This window comes from Pipistrellus kuhlii, unplaced genomic scaffold, assembly GCF_014108245.1.
Source record: "Pipistrellus kuhlii isolate mPipKuh1 unplaced genomic scaffold, mPipKuh1.p scaffold_m20_p_8, whole genome shotgun sequence".
Lineage (NCBI taxonomy): Eukaryota > Metazoa > Chordata > Mammalia > Chiroptera > Vespertilionidae > Pipistrellus > Pipistrellus kuhlii.
The window spans coordinates 43,608,778-43,629,602 of NW_023425584.1; the positions used below are offsets into that span (position 1 = coordinate 43,608,778).

Consider the following 20,825-nt stretch of genomic DNA (forward strand, 5'->3'; position numbering starts at 1 on the left):
TTTGGAGTTAGAAGAAACAGTGAAAAAAGATCAACGGAATTGCACTCGCTTCCCCATCACTGTCTTCCCCCCATTCTTCTCTATTTACGGCTCCCGTGGGCCTCCTTCTCCGAGAGCAGCCAGCTGCGTGTCCTCTTTAACTGCCACTTACTCCCTTCTTAAGGGTCATTAAATGTTTTAGGGCAGAGGCTGTCAGAATTCTACATCCTGGGAAGTGCCAGGGACACAGTAGGCGATCCATAAATACTTTTAGAGTTGAACTGGGATGCCCCCAAAAATCTAAAAAAATAATCGAAAGGTGCAAGAGATTTTTATTTAATTTATGTTTTGGCCACTCAGAAGGTCCTGATGGTGTGACTTTGAAAATCTAAGACCTTGGTGGGTTTGATATAACAACAGTAATGCCAGAATATGGGTGATGTCCCCAAGGCGGAGGTTCCAGGGCTCAGTGATGTAGGGTGACTTCTGCGTGACCCCCATGCTGCTCTTCCTGAGAGCCAGAGGGAGGAAGTAGTGGCGGGTACATGGTGTACGGTTCCCTGACGTCTAATTGCTCTTTGGAGAAAAAAGGTTATGAATTTTAAAAAAAACGAACCCAGCACTTCCATACAGAGAACAGTGCTTGGAAGCGTTTGTCCCGGATAGAAGGTGCATCAGGGATATAGCATTGCTCTTTCTCCTCCTGAGTCACTTCTTAACAACCCAGCATAACGAGAATGGTACTTCTGGCAAAACCTGTCTTCAGGCTTTCAGCGATGACTGAGCTGACGGGGGTTAGGGTGTTTGTGCTTCCAATGGGCCGAAATGAATAAAAGCCAACATTGCTATTTATTCTGTCTTGCGAGGGTCTCACTATTTTTTTCCCCCCTCTTAAATGCTTTAAGCATCTGGTTTTGGAGGCAAGTGATTTTTCCCCTGGAATGATAAAGCAGCAATTTTTATTTCCTAAAGGGGTTATGAATTTTTAATTAAAAACCCTGCATTACTGTTCCAAGGTAAAATTTTGAAAGAAAGAAACTGTCCTTAGCGTGAGCTTATAAATACTGCAGGGAGAATCATTGTTTTCTCCTCCCCTTGCTCCTGCTTGGACTCTGTGTCACCAGAACTTTCTCCTCTGCTGTGGCAGGGAGGGTTGCTCAACCCCTCCCCTCTGACACCCTTGGACACCCACATCACTGCTGGGTGAGGGGTTAACAGCAGCAAGCCCTCCTCCCCTGGGCAAAGTGCCCCAGGCAGGCCCCGCTCCCCAAGGGAAACCTACAGCTTCCTAGCTGCTCTGTCTGCGGCTGATCCACGTGCCCAGTTCAGAGGGTAAGGCAGAAGCCCATACCTCATCGCCAATCCCACGCTGCCATAACAAAGCCCACATCCCTGCCACTTACACCTATTTCTTAGAGCCCAAGGATGGGATTAGCACCCTCCACTGCCAACCGACACCAGAGAGAGAGAAAGTGTTGTCAACCAAAAGTTCGTTTGCAAGCTCGTCACTCTCCAGAGCTTCCTTGCAAAGGCAGAGTCTTCTCTTGGCATTTAATAAGAGGATAAGGCTAAAACGTAGCTGCACCCTTAGGTTTCAAAATGCAACTGCGTGGAGTAAGGTAGGCCTATTCACTTAGTGCAATTTGGATGTCCCCAGGGACTTAACTGATCACAGTCACAAGTAAAACGACAGGGAGCAGGAGAACCTGCTAATCCATAGTTTGCGTCTTCCTGGTACCCATTCACACACAGGGAAGGGAGGCCCACTTTTCCGGCTTCAAAAATCCTTGTCACATCGGCAGCAAGATACCCCCTCTAACTACTTCTGAAGCGGGACAGTGTGTCTCTCTACCCGACCCTCTTCCTGCCGCTTCCAGGCAGGAGCTAAAGGACTTCTGACCTATTGCAGGTCCCACCAAGATAGTGTGTAAAGGCTTCAGTAATTATAGTTTTTTTTTCATGTTCTATCCTTATGCCCCGTTTCTAGAACATAACTTCTATTTTAAGAACAAAAATCTGTAAGTAGCTTTACTGGGACTACTTTTCTTCTTATACATGTAACAGACAACTTGTATGAATACTTTTTAATCATAAGAAGATAGAGTTCAGAGTAAGAAAAAAATGTATTTTGACTGAAGCTCTGGACAAAATAAAACATTAGGTAAAATATTTTCTAAGGTCTATTTTCTGAACAATTTTCTGGAAATTCAACAACAACAGATGGGATATTTGAAATGCAAACAACAGATAAGAGTATTCATTCCCAACCAGAGATTTGCCACATCTTTTTGCGTTAGTAAACTCCAAAAAGATGAGGAATGGCTGGCTTAGTTCTGACATCTGAGCAATGGAATAAAATTAAATGCAACAGCGAAATATTCCACCATCTCTTTCTATACTATATCAAAGAAATATTTTAAGAAATAATAGTTTCATCTTTATTCATAACATAACGCAACCAATTTGTCTCAACTTGCTTTAGTCATGATTAATCACTCTTTTCCAAAAACAATGCTGAAAAGGAATTCCTAGTAGATGGAAGGGCCAACAACCTCAGTCGGAGGGAGTGACAATGAGAGGACATAGCTCCCACACTCCTGGCTTCGTTCTCAAGTTTCACAGCTCCACATTTTCTGACGAAGAGAATGCATTTGACTCTTCATTGTGAAGAGACAAAGCTTTGTCTTAAAGCATGCTACTTTCCAGCAAAATGAGCAGTCGCAGGGCTTACTGGGTAATATATCCAGCACACGCCGTGCCGAATGTTATCCTTATACTGTCCCTTGAAGATCAGCCTCCCGTCTGTGTCGTACTCCTGGGCCAGACCATTGAGCTCTCCGTCCACATAGGTGCCCTGGAGAACTCCCCCGTCCTCGTAGGTGTAAATGCCCTGGCCCTGCAGGGCATCGTCCACGTAATACCCCTCCAGGGTGCTGTGAGAGAAGAAGAACAAAAGGGATCGTCAGGCCGTGACTCAACTCTCCAAAAAGAAAGGATCATGCTCTGTGTCTGCTCAGGACAAAAAGAAAGGATCACTTCTGAGAACCACGGACCTGTACTCGGCACAACCTCCAGAAGGCTGCTGTACTGCTAGGGAAGATACTGCGAAGGTCTAGCAACAGAGAGGGAGACTGCATTGCCGGCCTCCTGGTTCCTATCACTCCCTTTTCTCTGCTGGAGGAGATGGACAAGAAAGAAGCCACAGGTGGAGCCTGAGAACAGGCCTCCTCCGAGTATGTCTCCAAGACCAGATGCCAATAGTTGCCTGGCCATAGCCATTCTGGCCCACGTGTAAGCCACTCAGGCCTCACTTCTCTCAGGAGTGGTAGACTCAAGGGTCTTGCAGTTGGCTTGTATGTAGTGGTCTCTAATATTACAGATGTGGTTTAGAATGTGTTAATGTCTACATGTTTGTTTTAAATTATTAATGTATTATTTGTCAGCGACTGCCAATCCAAAGAATCCCCTCCCCCCTCTCTCTCTTTTTATGAGAAGTTGCATTTCCCTTTCATCTCTTTGGAAGATATACAGAAATGTATTTGTGCGTGCATGCATGCGTGTGTGTGTGTGTGTGTGTGTGTGTGTGTTCATGATCACTGAAAATGGGGGCAACTAAGGAAAATGGCAGGCTAAAGCTTGCCAAAATCATTAGCAGCCTGTTCATGTTTGAGACCCATAGTCTGAGAGTAGAAGAATGCTCAGAAGGGTGCTCAGGATGGCTTTGCAAGTGCTCTCTCTCTCTCTCTCTCTCTCTCTCTCTCTCTCTCTCTCTCTCTCCTCATAAGACAATTTCAGAATTTCAATAGTATGTTCTCAGTGCTAGTCTACCACAGGCCAGTGTGTAATGAAACTAACTTTACCAAGAATCCCTTTGTGATCTGAACTTCGGAATAAGGGGGGAGACCAACTCAAATCATTTTTAAAATTTAAACTGTAAGATATTTAGCAACACAGACAGTTTGATTATTGTAACATGTTGTCATTAGCATTCACTCATGAATACAACCAACCACCATTTATAGGGTGCTTTCTAAGTAGCGAATGGTATGTGAGGTTAGACTGTAGAATCAAGAGAGCCCAAAGGACTGTGTACCCATGACAGGTGGATGCAAGGGGCCGTGGGGACTGGGGCAGCTGCACCTGACGTGCCTGGTAAAGTCCTGCCTTGCTGTAATAGATGACAGAATGATCTGTAATTATTAAATGAAAAGTACAGTCCAAATAACAATGGCCTCTGATTACATTGCAATTTCACTATCTGTAGTCTCCCAAGGAGATAAATAGTTCTCTCTCGGGTTTGTTTGTACTATGAATGACAAATGGGTGCACTTTAGCAGAACCCTTGTGTAAGCCATCAAAAATTCTAAATCAGCAAAGTTGGAATTAATGAGATTTGACTGTCATTAGACTCCCCACAATTTAAAAAAACCCATACAACCTTGGTGAAGGATAATTAATCAACTGACATAATGATGCAATAAATATTGCAGAAAACTCTTTCATCCTTGATCTTCATCCTTAGACTTGCTGGAGTAAATTTTAGGATGCTCAGTTATGTTTGAATTTTAGATAAACAACAAGTACATTTTTAGTAAACGTAGTATGTCCCAAATATTGAATGGGACATGGCAACACTCCGATATGTTGTTTATCTGAAATGCCACTTTCACTGGCTACCCTGGATTTTTATGGCTAAACCTGGCAACCAGATTGACCAGATTCTTAAAAATGTTCTGCTATTTCCTCCCAGCCCAAGTGACATAAGCAGCCCACATGCCGATTCCGAGTCAGTGGAGAGAGCAACACCAAACCGCACGAGTTTCAGCACCTGCCCGAGGAGACAGCTTCACTTCCTTGGCAAATATTTATGGCGGCTTGGATGGCATCTGAAGACAAAAGGGGCACGTTTCTGCGCCAGGCACTCCAGAGCATGAAAACGACAGGGCTCTGAAACCCTCCCTTACGTAGGAAATAAAAGAGAAGCCTCTCAGCCGGGTGCTGAAGGCGCTAACCTTTCCTTCCAGTTCTTTCCTCCTCCAGAGGAGATTGGCAAGCCACGGCCGGCTGCCTGTTTTTGTAAATACAGTTCTGCTGGAACACAGCCACGCACATTCCTTCCCAGATCCTCTGCGGCTGCTTTCGTGTTGCAACAGCAGAGCCGAAGAGTTGCAACAGAGACTGTTGGTGGCCCAAGAAACCTAAGATATGGACGGTCTCGCCCTGTACAGGAAAAGTGTGCTGACGCCTGCTCTCGAACCCTTGCTCACTCTAGTTTGTGTACTGGCATCTTTGCTTCCAAACCGTGCTTTCCTTGCTTCTCCCCGTAAAACCTATGTGACCAAACTCTTAAAATCCCGGAGGACACAGTCAGAAAAAAAAAAGTGTGGTCACATTCCCTTTTACCTAAACGGACACATTTGCATTTCAGTCAAATATTACTGCATTCATTTTAAAATCCTCTTTAATATCTGAATACACAAACGTGGTTGTAGATCACATAACAGTGTTGGCCTATCCTTTATGGTTTTGTGGTCTAACTGGTTTTTCTACCACATGAGACATTACCCCTGTTCTCTTCCCCCAGTGAGCTCCCTTCCTTCCCCAGGCAGCATAGCCATATGAGAACCAAGAGGGAAATTTAAATTGAATCATAATTCCACTTTCATTTCCCAGCCATAACCAAATTAAACTGTGATTCTTCTAAAAAGCATTGTCTTAGGAATTGTTTTATATGCCAATGTATATGATCTCTTAGAATATTTAAAACTAAGTGAAGAAGAAGAAGGTCAACAACAAACCCACAAACCCTGACCATCTGCAGGGACCCTGTTGACCAGAAGCCCCAGCCTCCTCCAGGGAGTGAGCAACAGCTGAAGGGAGCGCCACCATGCTCCCCTCGTGTATTGTGCCGATGGCCTTCAATGGAAGATCTATGAGTCTGTAGGATCTGATTCTTTTTTTTTTTTTTTTTTAATATACAGATAGTTTTATTTTTTTTATTTTTTTAAAATATATTTTTATTGATTTTGTACAGAGAGGAAGGGAGAGAGATAGAGAGTTAGAAACATCGATGAGAGAGAGTCATCGATCAGCTGCCTCTTGCACACCCCCTACTGGGGATATGCCCGCAACCAAGGTACATGCCCTTGACCGGAATCGAACCCGGGACCCTTCAGTCCCCAAGCCGACGCTCTATCCATTGAGCCAAACCGGTCTTGGCTGTAGGATCTGATTCTTAAAAAAGGCTCAAGATGACATTGAAATATTCGAGAGACGATTCAGTTTTGCTCTCGAAAAACAAATCGTAAGAAAACTCTGCTAGTCATTGCTACCGGCTATTAATAACAGTAACAACAATAAGGATAAAATATAAAATGCCTTGGGGGCATTATGCACAGTTCAGCCCTGATCACTGGCCAGGCCAGGGACCCTACCCTAAATATTGGGAACGGTATCTTAGATTTAAAAATTAAAATTGGCAAGGCTACTCTAACACTGAAAAAACAGGATGATGCAGCGATGACATGCATGGACTCTGGCTTGCACATTTTGTGGTCAGGCCTGATTCTGACACTTACAACTGTGTGACGAAGCCAATTATTTAACTTCTCTCTACTTCAGTTTTTCCACCCATAAGAAGAGGAAAATGGTAATAGTACCTCAGAAGGATCATGTTATGTACTACTTTTTATAATCAGGGCAAAAAAATGTAGCTGCCCTTACAACAGCAAGATGCCTTTCACCTGTATGAAAAGTATGGTCACTGGTGCCTGCAGCTTCCCGGATTGGGAGAGGTATGTCCGACTGCCGGTTTAGGCATGTAAATCAGCAATCGGAAATCCCGAGGAGTCCTGGATTGTGAGAAGGCATTGGCTAAGCTGAGGGACCACCCCCACACCCCAATTTTGTGCACCGCGCCTCTAGTTTCTCAATATATGGGTGTATCAAATCATCACACTGTACACCTTAAACTTACATGTGTTGTGTCCATTGGATCTCCACAAAGCTGGGAACATGCAGATACACGGCAACAGAAACAAGAAACCCATACTTTCCGGTGAGTGCCTACCCGCTGCCCTCCCATCTACTAAGTCCTGGCAGGTTTTCTCTCCAGTCTTCACAACAGCTCTGAGCAGTAGGTGTCACTATCCCCATTCTATCAACGAGGAAGAGGCCAGCTCGCTAGAACAGGGCTCCTCTGAGCTGCTCCTCAGAGTAACCTCCCATCCAATTGCTAGGCTCCGACCTGCAGGAACGTCACTGACTTCACCCCAGGATCCTTTGAAAAATTATAGCTGATGAGCGACCTCCAGTAATGTTGAAGCGTGGAAGAGAGGCCATCAGGATCAGAGGAGTGTCCTTGCTCTGGTTAGAGGAGGGTGCTGATGTAATGAGAAGGAGGTGGCTCTGCACCAGAGCTCACCTTGGATTGACTGGCACCTCCAACCCTTCCTAATGGGGACCTTGGGCAAGTTAGCTACCTACTACATGCCTTAGGTTCTCCATAGGTGAAATCATATTATAAAACCAACTGCACAGATTGTTAGCAAGGCAAGCGAGTGAGTGACAGGTATTCAAAGTTACCCATCTTCTCCACCCACTTTCTCCTCGTGTGTCACAAAAATGTTTGCCTTCATCAGACTGTTTATTAGGACACAGATGAATGTATTTGTTGCGTCTGGTGCCAACAAAAGCTGGATGACTGTCAGGAACGAAGGACTTTTTCTTCCTTGTGTGGGAGGCTGGAGGACATGACTTCAGCAGTCCGTTCCTACTCCAGTTTCTCTGCAATGTGACCAAGCACTTTCTCAAAAGCCAACACAAGAAGTCCTGCATGGATCTGTCCCCTGGAACCCATCAGCCTTTCCCGGTGGCTCAGCGGGTGGGCAGCCTCGACCGGGTTACCTGGCCAATTGATAAACTACAAGGAGTCCTCTTAGCCAGAGACATTAATGCAGCAAATCAACTTCAGAACAGGATGGGCACAGGACAGTAACGTCAGGAACAAGAAATAATACTTGGAAATCTAATTGGCAGGGAAGGGGAAGCAACAATAACATAACAATAATAAGATGGAATGAATTAACTCATCTCCGTCTCGAAGTCAGGCTGAAAACAACACACGATTCCCTAATATTACACAAGCCAGAGCCACATCCAGCTAATGGCACCGATTATGGGGATGGTTTCATGGACATATGTTTAACTTCAAACTCACCAAGTTGTAGACATTAAATACATACAGTTTTCTGCATGTGAATCATACCTCAATAAGTTGGTTTAAAAAAAAAAAATCACACACCTGAGTTCAGGTTTTACGTAACATTAGAAAGTTACCATCTAAATCTGTCTCTATACTTTGTGATTAAAAAAAAAAAAAAAGTGACTAGCTTGAAATTTCTGCCAACAGTGGTGACTTTTGTGACAGAGGAAGGGAGGTGCTCAGGGAGTCTCGGGCCCCACTCAGGGTCCCAAAGTATCGATAGAGAGACTAATACTTTGGAACTAACTAACATGCGGCTCATTGTGGGCACACTGGTTTGGAAGCTCAGCCTAGTCTGTGAAACAACCCAGTAACCAACCCTAAATCCAACCAAGCTATCATGAACAACCAACCAAACCTGATGGACTGTGTTTTCCTGGAGTCAGTCAACTCTGCTTATCAAACTACCAGATTTAAAGCATGAGTGAGTGTGTGAGTGAGTGTGTGTGTGTTCTGGGTAACTTTTACTTTCACTCAGCTCCCACGCTCATTCAGCAAGAATTTTTTTAAGTATTAAATTAAGGGAAAGTGCTTTGAAGCCCAGAAGAGGAAACAGACAAGATTCTGCCCTAAAAGAAACTGCTGTCCTGTGGGCGAAGCAGGACATTTCTATAACTTACATTTGTGAAATGGATCAAACAACAACTGCAGCAGGAGGTAAAGAGATACTTTCCAGAAGGCAGCAGTGAGTGCACGGCTATGGAAATAGGAAAAGGAGGAACAGGAAAGGTGTCCCTCTGGCGGGGGGCGGGGTCCTGGGAGAAGAAAGCACTGATTCCAAGTCTTAAAAGAGTCCACCAAGGGCTCACGTAGCCACCAGGGACTCAAAGCAGAGGAAAAGCAAGCGAGCAAACTCTCCACCCATTTAACATGGTAGTCTGTAAGCAAAGCTCTGCTAAAATAAATAAATAAATAAATAAATAAATAAATAAATAAACAAATAAATAAATAAGGTGGGGTGGGGTCTGGGGTAATGGGAAAGAGAAGTTTGGAATGACTAATTAAATTAATATGTCATGCAGAAACCGGTTTGGCTCAGTGGATAGAGCGTTGGGTTCGCTGGGGGGAGGAGGGAGGGAGAGGGGTGTGTGTGTGTGTGTGTGTGTGTGTGTGTGTGTGTGTGCGCGCGCGCGTGTGTGTATGCCAGGTTCGATTCTGGTCAAGGGCACGTATATTGGCTGCGGGCACGTCCCTGGTAAGAGGTGTGCAGGAGGCAGCTGATTGATGTTTGTCTCTCATCGATGTTTCTAGCTCTCTATCCCTCTCCCTTACTCTCTGTAAAAAATCAGTAAAACATATTTAAAATAAATAAAGTAACATGTCACAAGAGCTCTAAGATGGGTTTTTATTGCTTTTCTCACCCTCCTTAATTCAGATAATTGACAGCCCGAGGAACTGTTAATATCTTCAAAAGCCACCTGCTCCATCTATGGAAAAGGGATTCTGGGTCACAAGCCGGTCCCTGTGCTCGCCCTTCAGTGGCCAGCCTGGACATCTCCCTTCCTGAGGAACTCCAAGGGCGAGGAGCTGCAGGCTGTCACCAGTGCCAGGCGCCGAGGGAGTGGGGCCATGTCCGGTGGAACCCCACGACGGTGTTAGCAAAACCCATTTCTGCAAGACCCAGCCCTTTGTGCCTCTCGTTCCTCTGAGTGCTCGGCAAAGCCACGTGGCCACTCGTTGTTTCTAAGCTGACATGGCTTAAAAGTCACCGCTGCAAAGCTGAGCCCCAGCAACCCCACCTCCTCTTGAAAGAGGAAAGGCCCACAGTCACTGCAGCCCTCACCCGAGGGCGAGCCGCTCCTGCCCCACAGCGCCCGCACGCAGGAGGGGAGAGCACAGTGAACAGACGGCTGCAGTGAGAGCCCTTTAACTACAGGCAGAACACAGAGAACACGGGTGCTGACGTCAGCATCCGGGCACCTCACATAAAGACCAGCTATCTCAACACAAGCTTCCCAGCACTGTGAGGCCCGAGCTGTACACCTCCTATGTCTACCTCTCCATTTCCCTGAGCGATCCCAGGAGGGGAAGGAGCAGCCTGAGAAATGGACGAAGCTGCAGAACCAACGAGGTGGCTGAATCTTCCCTCAGGATAGCAAGAAACCGGACCCTGAGGTCTGGGAGAGCCGGCTAAGGCACGGAGTGTGCGGAACACTTGGAAAAAGGCGTGTCAGTCACTGCTGCAACTGCACCAACCGGCCCCTGACACAAATGAGCCCACGGTGTCACGTCCTTGAGACTCATTACCCGAACGAGCAGGTGAAATCTATCAAAGAAATGGGTGACCACCTAACCAACTTGTTTAAGATGTGGGCCCTCGAACCGGCACTGCAGAGCATCCCTTGGACAAGCACACCACACCCTAGGAGGCAGTGATGACAGCTAAGCCTTACGCTCGCTGGCTTCTCCATAACCACGGGTGACTTCCCTGGTCCCCACAGCAGGGCCTGCATGCATGTTGGGCTCACTATTACCTTGTCTCGAAGCTGTTACCCAAACATCCACTGAAGTTGTTTCATGTGAATCACCCTTTCAAAGAAGTGATTTGGTGCCCTCCCCCAAATGAAATAAAACAAAACCGTGAGCGCTACCTGCCGTCAAAGAAGAAGAATTTCCCGCGTCCATTCTTTTCTCCGTGGACGAAGTTCCCCTCAAATCTGTCTGTGGAGGAGTAGGTGACCGTGCAGAACCCGTGCGGCAATCCATCGTCATCCAGGTGCCCTGGAGGAAAGGAATCAAAGGCCAACCTTACCATCTGCATGTGCCCCCATTGATACATCGGAGCACAGAAGCGGCCAGCAAGACCCCTGAGCAGCCAAAGGGTCCCTTCCCTGCTCCAGGGGAGAGAGCAAAGGCTGCTCGCCTCGCCTGCATCAGCCATATCGACCCGACTGTTCTGTGCCCTTTATGAACGGCGGGTCTACAATGGAGGGACTTGGACTCATTCAGATGTGAACCGAAAATAAGCTTGTCTTTTCGCGGGGACTGGGCGTTCTTACCAGTCACAGAGTCTGCAGCGCCTGTTCCGTTCACCAAGTACTTCCCCACCCGGTAGTTCTCAAATTAGGAATGAAGGCCCCCAAACTGATGCTTCGCCAACATGTAGTTGAGATGACACCATTTGATAGTCTATTGCCAGGTACCCTGTCCTTGCAATGAGTCTTCTAATGCTAGAACTATTGTAGTATTCAGTACGGTTTTATGTGTAATAGAGTATGAAGTGGAGGGCTGCTAGCCGAGGGGACCTGGGAAAACCCCACTGTGGTTCATTACATTCGAACAAGGGACGTGGCTATGACTCTAAAACTGCCCGGATGTTTTTATGCCTCACTGTGCTAAACATGGGAACGGAGTCCTTCTAAGCTTGAACTTAAGCTTAACCTTGAACTTACTGCTACATTTTACAAAATCTTCCAGCCTTGAATGTTTAGTAATGACCTTGCCATATCTCCTCTATAACTGTGTCCAGAGGGCTTATGTTTAAATGCAGCGAGGAGCAGCCACATGGCCATTTCAGCAGCGATCAGGAACATCCCCAGCAGTTCTGATACTGTGATCTCTAAAATGCTGGTTCTGCGTGGGTCACAGACTGCTATATTCTAACATTCATGTTTGTAGTCAGTGTTTAGGATTTTATGATTATCTACATATTTCACAGAATCCGGGAGTCCCCTCACTTATGAGAGTCTTCCCAGTCATTCTTGTGAGCTGGTTTTGCCGAGGTGGGTGCAAACCAAGGCAGTAATTAACCTAGTGGCTTTTTCGTGAGTGAATGACCTGGGGTCATGGATGAAGAGATACAAAAGCATTCAAAACTGTGGGCAGTGCATGGACATTAAACACTCAAATGTGGCTTCCAGATGGCTCACAGGCATAAAAGAAAGCACAAACCATATCACCACAAAGAACACTTTAGTCTCCTAAAATGATTTCTTCTAAAGCGATAAAAAAACATCATTGCTTAGAAGAGATGGTAAGTAAACACCCTTATAAAAAAGCAAAAAGCTCTTTATTTTTATTGTATTCTTATGTAAGCATAAAGTAACAATGGACAAATATACTATTTTATTTCTACATCTTACTCTGCATAGAATGTTACTGAAAATATATTGCAATAAAATGTGGCTACTTAAATAAATCACAGTTATGTAGTTCCTTTCCACTCATACAGGTTTTTGTTGTTGTTTTTTTCCTATCAAGGGCCAGGAAATTAATGGTCAGGAGGGAAATAAACCATAATTGCTTTATTTTGTTCAAAACCCAACTGTATGTGACATAATTCAATGACACCTGAGCCATGTAAAACATTTTGGAAAATTATCTTCTAAATATCTACTGATGACATTTCTCTCATCAATATAAATTAAATCTGCTTTAAAAATTTTCATTAAAAAACAGGTACAGCTAAACACTTACTTTTATGAAATAATGTTGGGATCAAATTCAATTTAGCTATTCACATTCCTATGAATTCAGCAATTTATTTTTGATGTAGGTATGAACACTCATTTTAGTTTTGTATTGAAGTATTTACTAATTTTTTGGAATACTTTCTCCAAAGAAACAGTTCACATATTTCAGACTTTCAAAAGTTAATCTTTGTTATTCTACTTTAGATCAAGAGAAATATTATGATAACCATGAACATCAAAGGGAACAAAACTCCCAATGTAAATTCATTTCCTCCTTCCCTCAGTCACAATAGCCTGTCCTATCTATATATATAAAAGCCTAACTGACCATTGCAACTGAAACAACCGAACAGACAACTGAACAGGCTGCGTGGGGTGACCAGGATAGCAGGGGGATTAGGGAGGGACCAAACAACTGAACAAGTAAGCTGCATGGGGCGACCAAGTTGGCAGGGGGGGAGGGGAGTTGGGGGCAACCAGGCCAATGGGGGGGGGCAGTTGAGGGTGACTAGGCGAGCAGTGGGGGCAGTTAGGGGCGATCAGGCAGGCAGGCAGGTAAGCAGTTAGGAGCCAGTGGTCCAGGATTGTGAGAGGGATGTCCCCAACTGCCGGTTTAGGCCCTGGGGATTGGGCCTAAATCGGCAGTTGGACATCCCCTGAGGGGGTCCTGGATTGGAGAGGGTGCAGGCTGGGCTGAGCCGCCTCCCCCGGCCCCCCCCGCCCCCCCGCACAAATTTCGTGTACCAAGCCTTTAGTTTCTGAATAAAACACTGTAGATGCACCATCAGCAGTGGACTTTAGATAGCAGAGAAGATGGAAAGTGTCATGTAACACACTAAAAGTACTTGAGGGTCAGTACTGATCCCAATGGGGATGGAAGTAAAAGGATCAGCCTCGCTCCAGGAGGGCTACTTGTTTCAATGCCTCTTTCGACAGGTCAGTGAAGAGGGGTCCAGGGACCTTGCTAGGGAGAGAGGAGCTGCTGAATGATGGTCATTTCTCCAGTGGCATCAGAAGGAGGTGCTTGGACACCTGACACTTCCCTACCATTCTAAAGGGTTAGGTTGCTTGTTGTGATCAAGTCCTGAAACTCCCTGTCAGCCCATTGCAGGACCCCTGGTTGGCCTGTTTGTTGTTTTCTCCCAGAAGGAGGAGATGTGGAGGATCATGAGCAGGATCAATGAACAGGAGCTAGATATGAAGGGTTGTCAACATTTAAGACTTCCATCGTGGATGTTTAATAGCCAGAAACTGTTATCCTCGCCGTAGAACTTAATCTATAAAACACCAAGAGCAGCAAAGAGACTTTCCAAAGAAAGGAAGGGACTGGGTTGCTGCTCCTCACCTCTCCTTCCCACGTCAGTGCTAGCGGAACGTCTGGAAAGAGTCTTGTTCGGATGCCGTCTGGACAATAGAGCAGGTGATAGCTGTCTTGTTGGTAATAATCAATTTAATGGAGAGAAAACTGATGCACAAAGAAGGAAAAAGTCTGTGTTCCTCACTCTGCATTTGGCATTGGGTTACGTGCTTTCCTGTTACCTGAAGTGAATTGAACCTCACGGCAATTTCCCAAGTGCCCATCGTGTAGTTGAGAAAGCCAATGCCATGTGGCTTGCCCAGGAAGCACATGGATAGCTCTGAATGCCCCTTCCCCAAGTCTTTCCATTCCCTTTCTCTCTCCAAGTCTTTCCATTCCCTTTCTCTCTGGATAAGGGAAACCACGGTAGCAGAACCCTCCCTCCCCACTGCCCTGCTTCCCTGCCGATGGTGGAACCAGGCACCTCTAAACAGGTAGGTATGCCCAGGCCCCAGGTCCCAGGTCCAGCAGGGGAAGGGCGTTTGTTGTGAAGATAGTCCTTGTAGGGCCACCAGGACTTGCAACAGCGTTCCTACCCCTTCCAAGTGTTCCCTCCCTCAGAGAGAAACACTAGTCCTCTTTGCTCTGAGGGAGGCTGATTTCTGAAATGCGACAAGCCAACCAACAGCCTTCCAGGCCGGTGCCCACTAAGCAGAGGCTGCACAGCAGGCCAGACAGCACGGGAGCGTCCCTGGGATGACTGCTCCATGCTGACAGTGCTGTCCCAGCTCCTGTCTGCGGCGCGACTTAAAATATTTATAGAAGTGAGAGAAAGGGGGGAAATGCTAAGTCTCACATCTACTTTTTTACTTTGTTCTAGGGATCACTCTCTACTGAATGGATAGAAGGTGAGATTCCCCCTCCCCCCCCCACCCTGTGAGTTACCTCTGAGCTTTCTCCTTATCCTGACAAGAGCCAGGCCTGTCTGTGTTCTGTGCTGTGATGGTCCATCATCTGGGCAAGGCAGACTCCCTCGGCATCAGACACTGGGCTGCTTCCCGCCTCAGGCTCACTCACAGATCTGAGAATGGTGTGTGTGTGAGAGTGTGTGTGTGTTTCCCTAAGAACAAGAAATTCTTTCATGCATTGTTGGTTTTGTAGACTAGAACTGCTGACACACAAAAAATAATAATAAAAGGCAAGCTTATTCTAGTCAGTGCAAAGAACATGCCCTCATGATGATGCATTTACCCTGGCTGTTGAAACATAATTTGATTTTTGAGAGTAATTCTTTACCAGAGCTCAACTGTTAGTCATAACATTATAGCATGGCCACAGGGAGAGGGCTGGTACACGGACCCCACATTTTTCCTAAGCCTAGAGCATGAGCATGAGAGACAGGCAGGCGATGTTAGGGGGACCGTTAAAATATTCTTGATGTTTTGAGGGGCTTAAGGCAGTGCAATACTGAGATGCTTGTTTTCCTTCTGGCTCCTTAGTTCTGGAGATTCTGTTTTCCCCCTTTTGTCTTCTGTATGTTTCCAGGCCTTTCCATTCTTTCTTGCCCTCAGAAGTTCACACTGGGATAATTGCAAAGAGCCCTGTAGGTGATTCCCACGGCTTCCCATGGCTTCACATGGTTTCCAGCTCAGTCCACGCCCGTGGCCGGTGACTCAGCGCCTTTCCTGTTTTACCCTTTGCTTTTGTCCCGGGCCCTCTGTTACAGCAGAACCAACTGGTATGTCTCTGGAGGTGTCTGCATACTCCCCCCCCTCTGTGTCTACTCACAAAGTCTCTGCTCAACTGAACTCACCCACACAACTACCTCTCTGGGGGCTCTTTCTCCTCCATCTCCTTCCCGGAGCCAGATGTAATACTTACTTCCTCTCAACCACCGTCATTCATCTGTTTAGATATATTTATTTGAGATTATATCACTTCTCGCTGAACCAGTGAGTCTCCACAAGATTTTACAGATCCACAGCAGGAGCTCGGGGGTCTGGCCTCCGAGGCCCAGGGCCAGCTGCCTTCCCTGCAGAGACAGCAGGGCTGGTGCACAGACCCACAGAGACACTCCACCACCCAGGTCCCCTTGGGAATTCACCCCTGGGAGCTCAGAACTTCAGAGAACCGACCTGTGTTTGATGTGACAAAAGACATGTCAAGTCCTGAACAAACAGACCAATTTGCTCCCCAGAAGAAATTTCTTCAGAGGAAGAAAAAGGATGTCTGTTACAGAGTTAAGTTAAATTTTCCTTCCCTGAATACATTTTCCCCCTGAATGTCACTAAACCCTATCAGAAGCAGCCTGAAGAGTTACTACTGACAAAGAGTGATACTGACATAATATTTAACTGTTGCTTCTAGGCCCGATTCCCAAGTATTTCATACATTTGATGACTCATCAAAAGCAAAAAATATGACAAATTTAGCAAGAAAGTCAGGTACAGTGAAGAGGAGTTCTGGAAGTCCAAGCCTGTGTTGCACCCTCCTGGGTGGCCTTGGATTAATTCTTAACTTCTCTATGCCTCAGTTTCCTCCTCTGTAAAATTCAGATAATCTTAGTACCCACCTCATAAGACTGAATGTGTGTGTGTGTGTGTGTGTGTGTGTGTGTATGAAACATTCAGCACAGAACCTGCACAGAGTAAGAACTAAACAATTATAGCAACAATAATGATGATGGTAATTATAATAATAATGATAGCTAAGACAATGAAACTACTGAGAACAGAGCTTTGTTGATGGAGAGGTAGGTTAGTTGGTACTTGAATACCAAGATATTCAGACTAGCTTTATGCCAGTTCCCCCTGCATGTGCAAGATGTGAAGTAAAGACCATAACAGATGCCACTAAGAAAGCCATGCTTGGCTGGAGAAAAGCCTGCTGGTGCAATGCCCTGTGTGTGCACCCGTACACTCTGGACCAGGGGTCTTCAAACTACGGCCCGCGGGCCACATGCGGCCCGCAGAGGAGTCTGATCCGGCCCGCCAGGTTTTTTGGGCAGTGAGCGCAGCCGAGGTGTTACAGTAGGAATTAGTAGTTCATATAGTCCGGCCCTCCAGCTCTCTGAGGGACCGTGATCTGGCCCCCACTTTAAAAAGTTTGAGGACGCCTGCTCTGGACGCTGTGCGAGTTTGGGCCTTAGATGCCTCTAAGGACTTTTACAGATTCTGTGTTACTCTGTTTAGTGTTAGGCACAACTGAGTGATCATGTGCCCTGGACTGACCCAAATGTTCACGTTATCCCAGCCTAAGTATATACATATACAGGTTTCAGGGATCAACATGATCATTCATCTGTATTCACTACAGAGTGATCACCCCCAAAGCCTCATTGCTACTGGTCACCATACAATTGACCTGCTCCATTCCTTTCCCCGGCCCCCACCTCCTCACCCTCCCGTAACCACTGATCTGTTCTCTGTAGCTGTGAGTTTGGTTTGGTTTTACCAGCACAAGTGTTAAACCCCTCTCATTCTCAAGCATTTCCTGATTTTGGAGAATAATGTGTCTGGTCACCCTATTAAACAGAACCTTCCTCGTTTAGATAAAGAACATTCTCTGTTCCTATGAATTGCACAAGCTCAAAAACAACACCGCTATATTTCTTTTTTCTTTTTAACACTGCTATATTTCTGAAGTTGCTTGTTCACAAGGAGCCTGGGGACCATGGACTTAGATTTCCAGACAGCTTTAAAGGAGAGTTGCTTAACTTGGGGAGAGCAGCCCATGACCAAGGGTTTGCATTAAAATTTCACAAGCACAAGTAAAAGTAAACTTTAAAGAATGAGAGTAAGCCCTGACAATAAGAGAAGAGCATTTTTTCCCTGTTTATCTTTCATAACAGGAAGGCACAAGAAATCAATAACTTAAGTTGTAAAAAGGCTCCCAATGGATGGACTCAATGTGTTTGGGCCCCATTGAGGCCCAACACAGACTTTGCTTATCAGAGAGATAAAGAGATAAGGTTCACAATATTGTGAAATTAAAACAATAAACACCCTTTTGAAGCTGGTAAAGAAATATGTCTTTTAAAAAAAGAAATATGTCTTAACACCCTGTTTCCCCGAAAATAAGACAGTGTCTTATATTAATTTTTGCTCCCAAAGATGCGCTAGGTCTTATTTTCAGGGGATGTCTTATTTTTCCATGAAGAAGAATACGGTACACATTTATTGTTAAATGAAAATAAAGGAAATTTATACAGTACGGTAGTACGGTAGTTGTTAACACAAACCAGACAAACTGTGAATCCTACAGTATCAAGAATTTACTCATTTATTCAATGACAATCATGTCATCATCTTCTAGAACATCATCATAACAATCCAATTCCTGAATTTCCTGGTGAATTTCTTGTGACTCCATTTCTTTCAGAATCAGTAGACCAAATCTCTCATGTTTAGCCTAGGGGAGGCCTTATTTTCGGGGGATGCCTTATATTTCACTCAGAAGGAAACCTGTAAGTAGGTCTTATTTTCTGAGGATGTCTTATTTTCAGGGAAACACAGTAGTTACATTATAATGGATACCTTTTAGAAATTTCAGAAATATTATTCAAATCTCAACCCAAGACCTCTGGAGCACTGCAAAAGGAGTCAATTGTGTCTTATGAAAACAACCCCCCCCCAAAAAAAAATGGAATTCTCACTATCTATAATAATAAAAGCTTAATATGCTAATTAACCAGACAGCAAAGGACCTTCCCCACATCCTTCCTGGGGTCCTTCCAGATGAGCTGGGGCTGCCAGGGCCGAATCCCTTGCACGATTTTGTGCATCGGGCCTCCAGTGCAGCAATAACTATGTGTCTTTATGCACAGTATTGCCACTTTGTTTTTCTTTTCCATTTGTGAGGATTTGTTTAAACAAATGAGATAGAAACCCAATCCAACCAAAAACTAAAAATTATGTACTTAGAAGCTTACTTTAAAATATTCTGGGTTCTAAAGTTTTACAAATACGTCTACTGCATATGTATGAAAGAAAAAACACACACACACATATCCTGGAATTATACCATACGGCATGACAACACATCACGACGTACTGGCTGGGTAGAATCAAATAAATAAACACGCCAAAGAGTATCTCCTAGTATTCACGGTTACAAAATCCTAACATCTCATGATACAAACAACGAGATTGTATAACATCCCCACCTCGCTTTTTAGACCTAGTCAAAGGGGGAAAAAAAAAAAAAGAGGTGGAGAAACTCGGCAAAACAAAGTGGCGAGGAGAGTCGGGGCGGGGCCAGCGGAGAAAGGGCGGAGAAACCCGACACCCAGGCGGTGAGATCACCCGCAGCCGCCGCGCGGACTCAGAAAGTTCAGTGTCACCGGCGATCCGGGGCCGGGCGCGCGGCGGCCGCTCGGCAGCGGGAGGGGGAGGGCGCGGTGCGGCCGAGTTCGCCCGGGGACAGCGAGGGGAGGGCCGCCGCCTCCGGGTCGGGAGCGTGGTCCCCGGCCTGGCGACGATTCCATCTTTTCAGAGGAACGGCCGCCCGGGCCGCGGCTGCCACGTGCCTGGCTCGGCCCCGTGCGCTGCGCCGCCAACCCACCCGGTCCCCGCGGCGAGCGGAAGGGAAGGCTGCTGGCGGCTGGAGAGGGGCTCGGGGTGGCCACACCGAGCCGGGGCATGGCTCTGCGGACACCGCGGGTCTCAGGGGGCTGTCGCCATGCGCACCCCCACCTCCCATCCCTGAAAGGTTGCTAAGGCCGGAGTGTGGGGCACCGCTCGCAACTCCGAGGCTGGGCTGTGGGCTGCGGGCTGCGGGCTGGAGCTGCCGTGCTCTCCCGGGAGCCCGGCCCGGCCGGCCGCGCTGGTTCCCGGCCTGCGCCCCGCCGCGCAGGGCGCGCTCCCGGCGGTGGCTGTCCGCCCGCGGAGGGGACAGCGGCGGTCACGCGGGTCACCCGCCGCTCCTTCCGCGTTCCCTCCCCCGATTCCCGGAGAGAGAGATGCTTGTACCTTCCACTGCCTCCTCCACCATCTCGTCGTCGCTATCCATGGCGGCTGGGGACGCTGCCCAGCTCGGGGCCGCGCGGCTGCCTCCGGTCCCTCCGGTCCCTCCGGGTGCTCGGGCGGCTGGGCGAGCGCTGGGGCTGAACCCTGCGAGTTTGGAGGAGGAGGAGGAGAAGGAGGAGGAAGAGGAGGAGCAGTCGGGCTGACTCGCACTGCCTCCCCCTCTACAGCCCTTTCGATTCCTTGGCCTTCAGCTGCCGCTGCCGCAGCCGTCCCTCCTCCCTTCGCCCGCTGGGCCCTCGCCTCCGAGGCTCCGGGGTGCCGCCGTGGCCTCCTCCGCCGCCGCAACTTTCTCCGGCGATAACCCGTCTTTGTTCGCGAGCAGCTGATCCGCTGACATCACCCGGCGCCGGGGCGCTCCCTCCCGCGCTGATTGACAGCTCCCTGTCCCTTCCCAGGAGTGAGGCTCCTTAGAGCGGAGGGCACTCCGGGGCCGCGCGCTCTCGGCGCCCTGGCCGGGCAGCCCCCCGGCCCATCGGCGTCTCCGCGGCTCCGTGCGCTCCGGGCGCGCCGCGCGGTCCTGGGGTCCCGGGCGTCGAGGGGTCTCTCCCTCCCGGGCTCCGCACCCGCGACCTCCAGCTGCGCGGGGACCCTTGGAAGTTCGCCGCGCTGCTCCTGCCGCCGGCAGCCCCCGCCCCCGACAGACTGCAAAGAGCGAGGGACGCTCCGGCGGCGTTTCCGACGCTCCGGCGCCTCGGCTTCCTCTCGCCCACGTCCCCGCTTCACCCCGTTTGCCACCCGGAGCCGCGCGAGTGCAGCACGCGCGGGAGCGCAGGTGCTCCGGCGCCGCCGCCGCATCGCACCAGGGCGCGGGCTCCCCGGGTCCAGGAGGCGGCAGCCAGCCCCATCCC

At 47.5% G+C, this 20,825-nt stretch overlaps 1 protein-coding gene across 2 annotated transcripts in view; it reads right to left on the minus strand.

Annotated features, from left to right (window-relative positions):
* The window catches only part of SETD7 (SET domain containing 7, histone lysine methyltransferase), a 39,432-nt gene extending 19,036 nt beyond the window's left edge, over positions 1 to 20,396 (minus strand). The window contains exons 1-3 of one of the 2 annotated variants that reach the window (XM_036424834.2): positions 19,921 to 20,396; positions 10,834 to 10,963; positions 2,711 to 2,912 (exon numbers count right to left, since the gene is read on the minus strand). In XM_036424834.2, the coding sequence (XP_036280727.1) occupies positions 2,711 to 2,912; positions 10,834 to 10,963; positions 19,921 to 19,960 (372 nt within the window). In that variant the 5' untranslated portion in view covers positions 19,961 to 20,396. Of the gene's footprint in view, positions 1 to 2,710; positions 2,913 to 10,833; positions 10,964 to 11,889; positions 12,891 to 19,920 lie in introns of those variants that run through there. The other variant, XM_036424833.2, reaches the window with a different exon arrangement.
* Between the last annotated feature and the right edge of the window lie 429 nt (positions 20,397 to 20,825).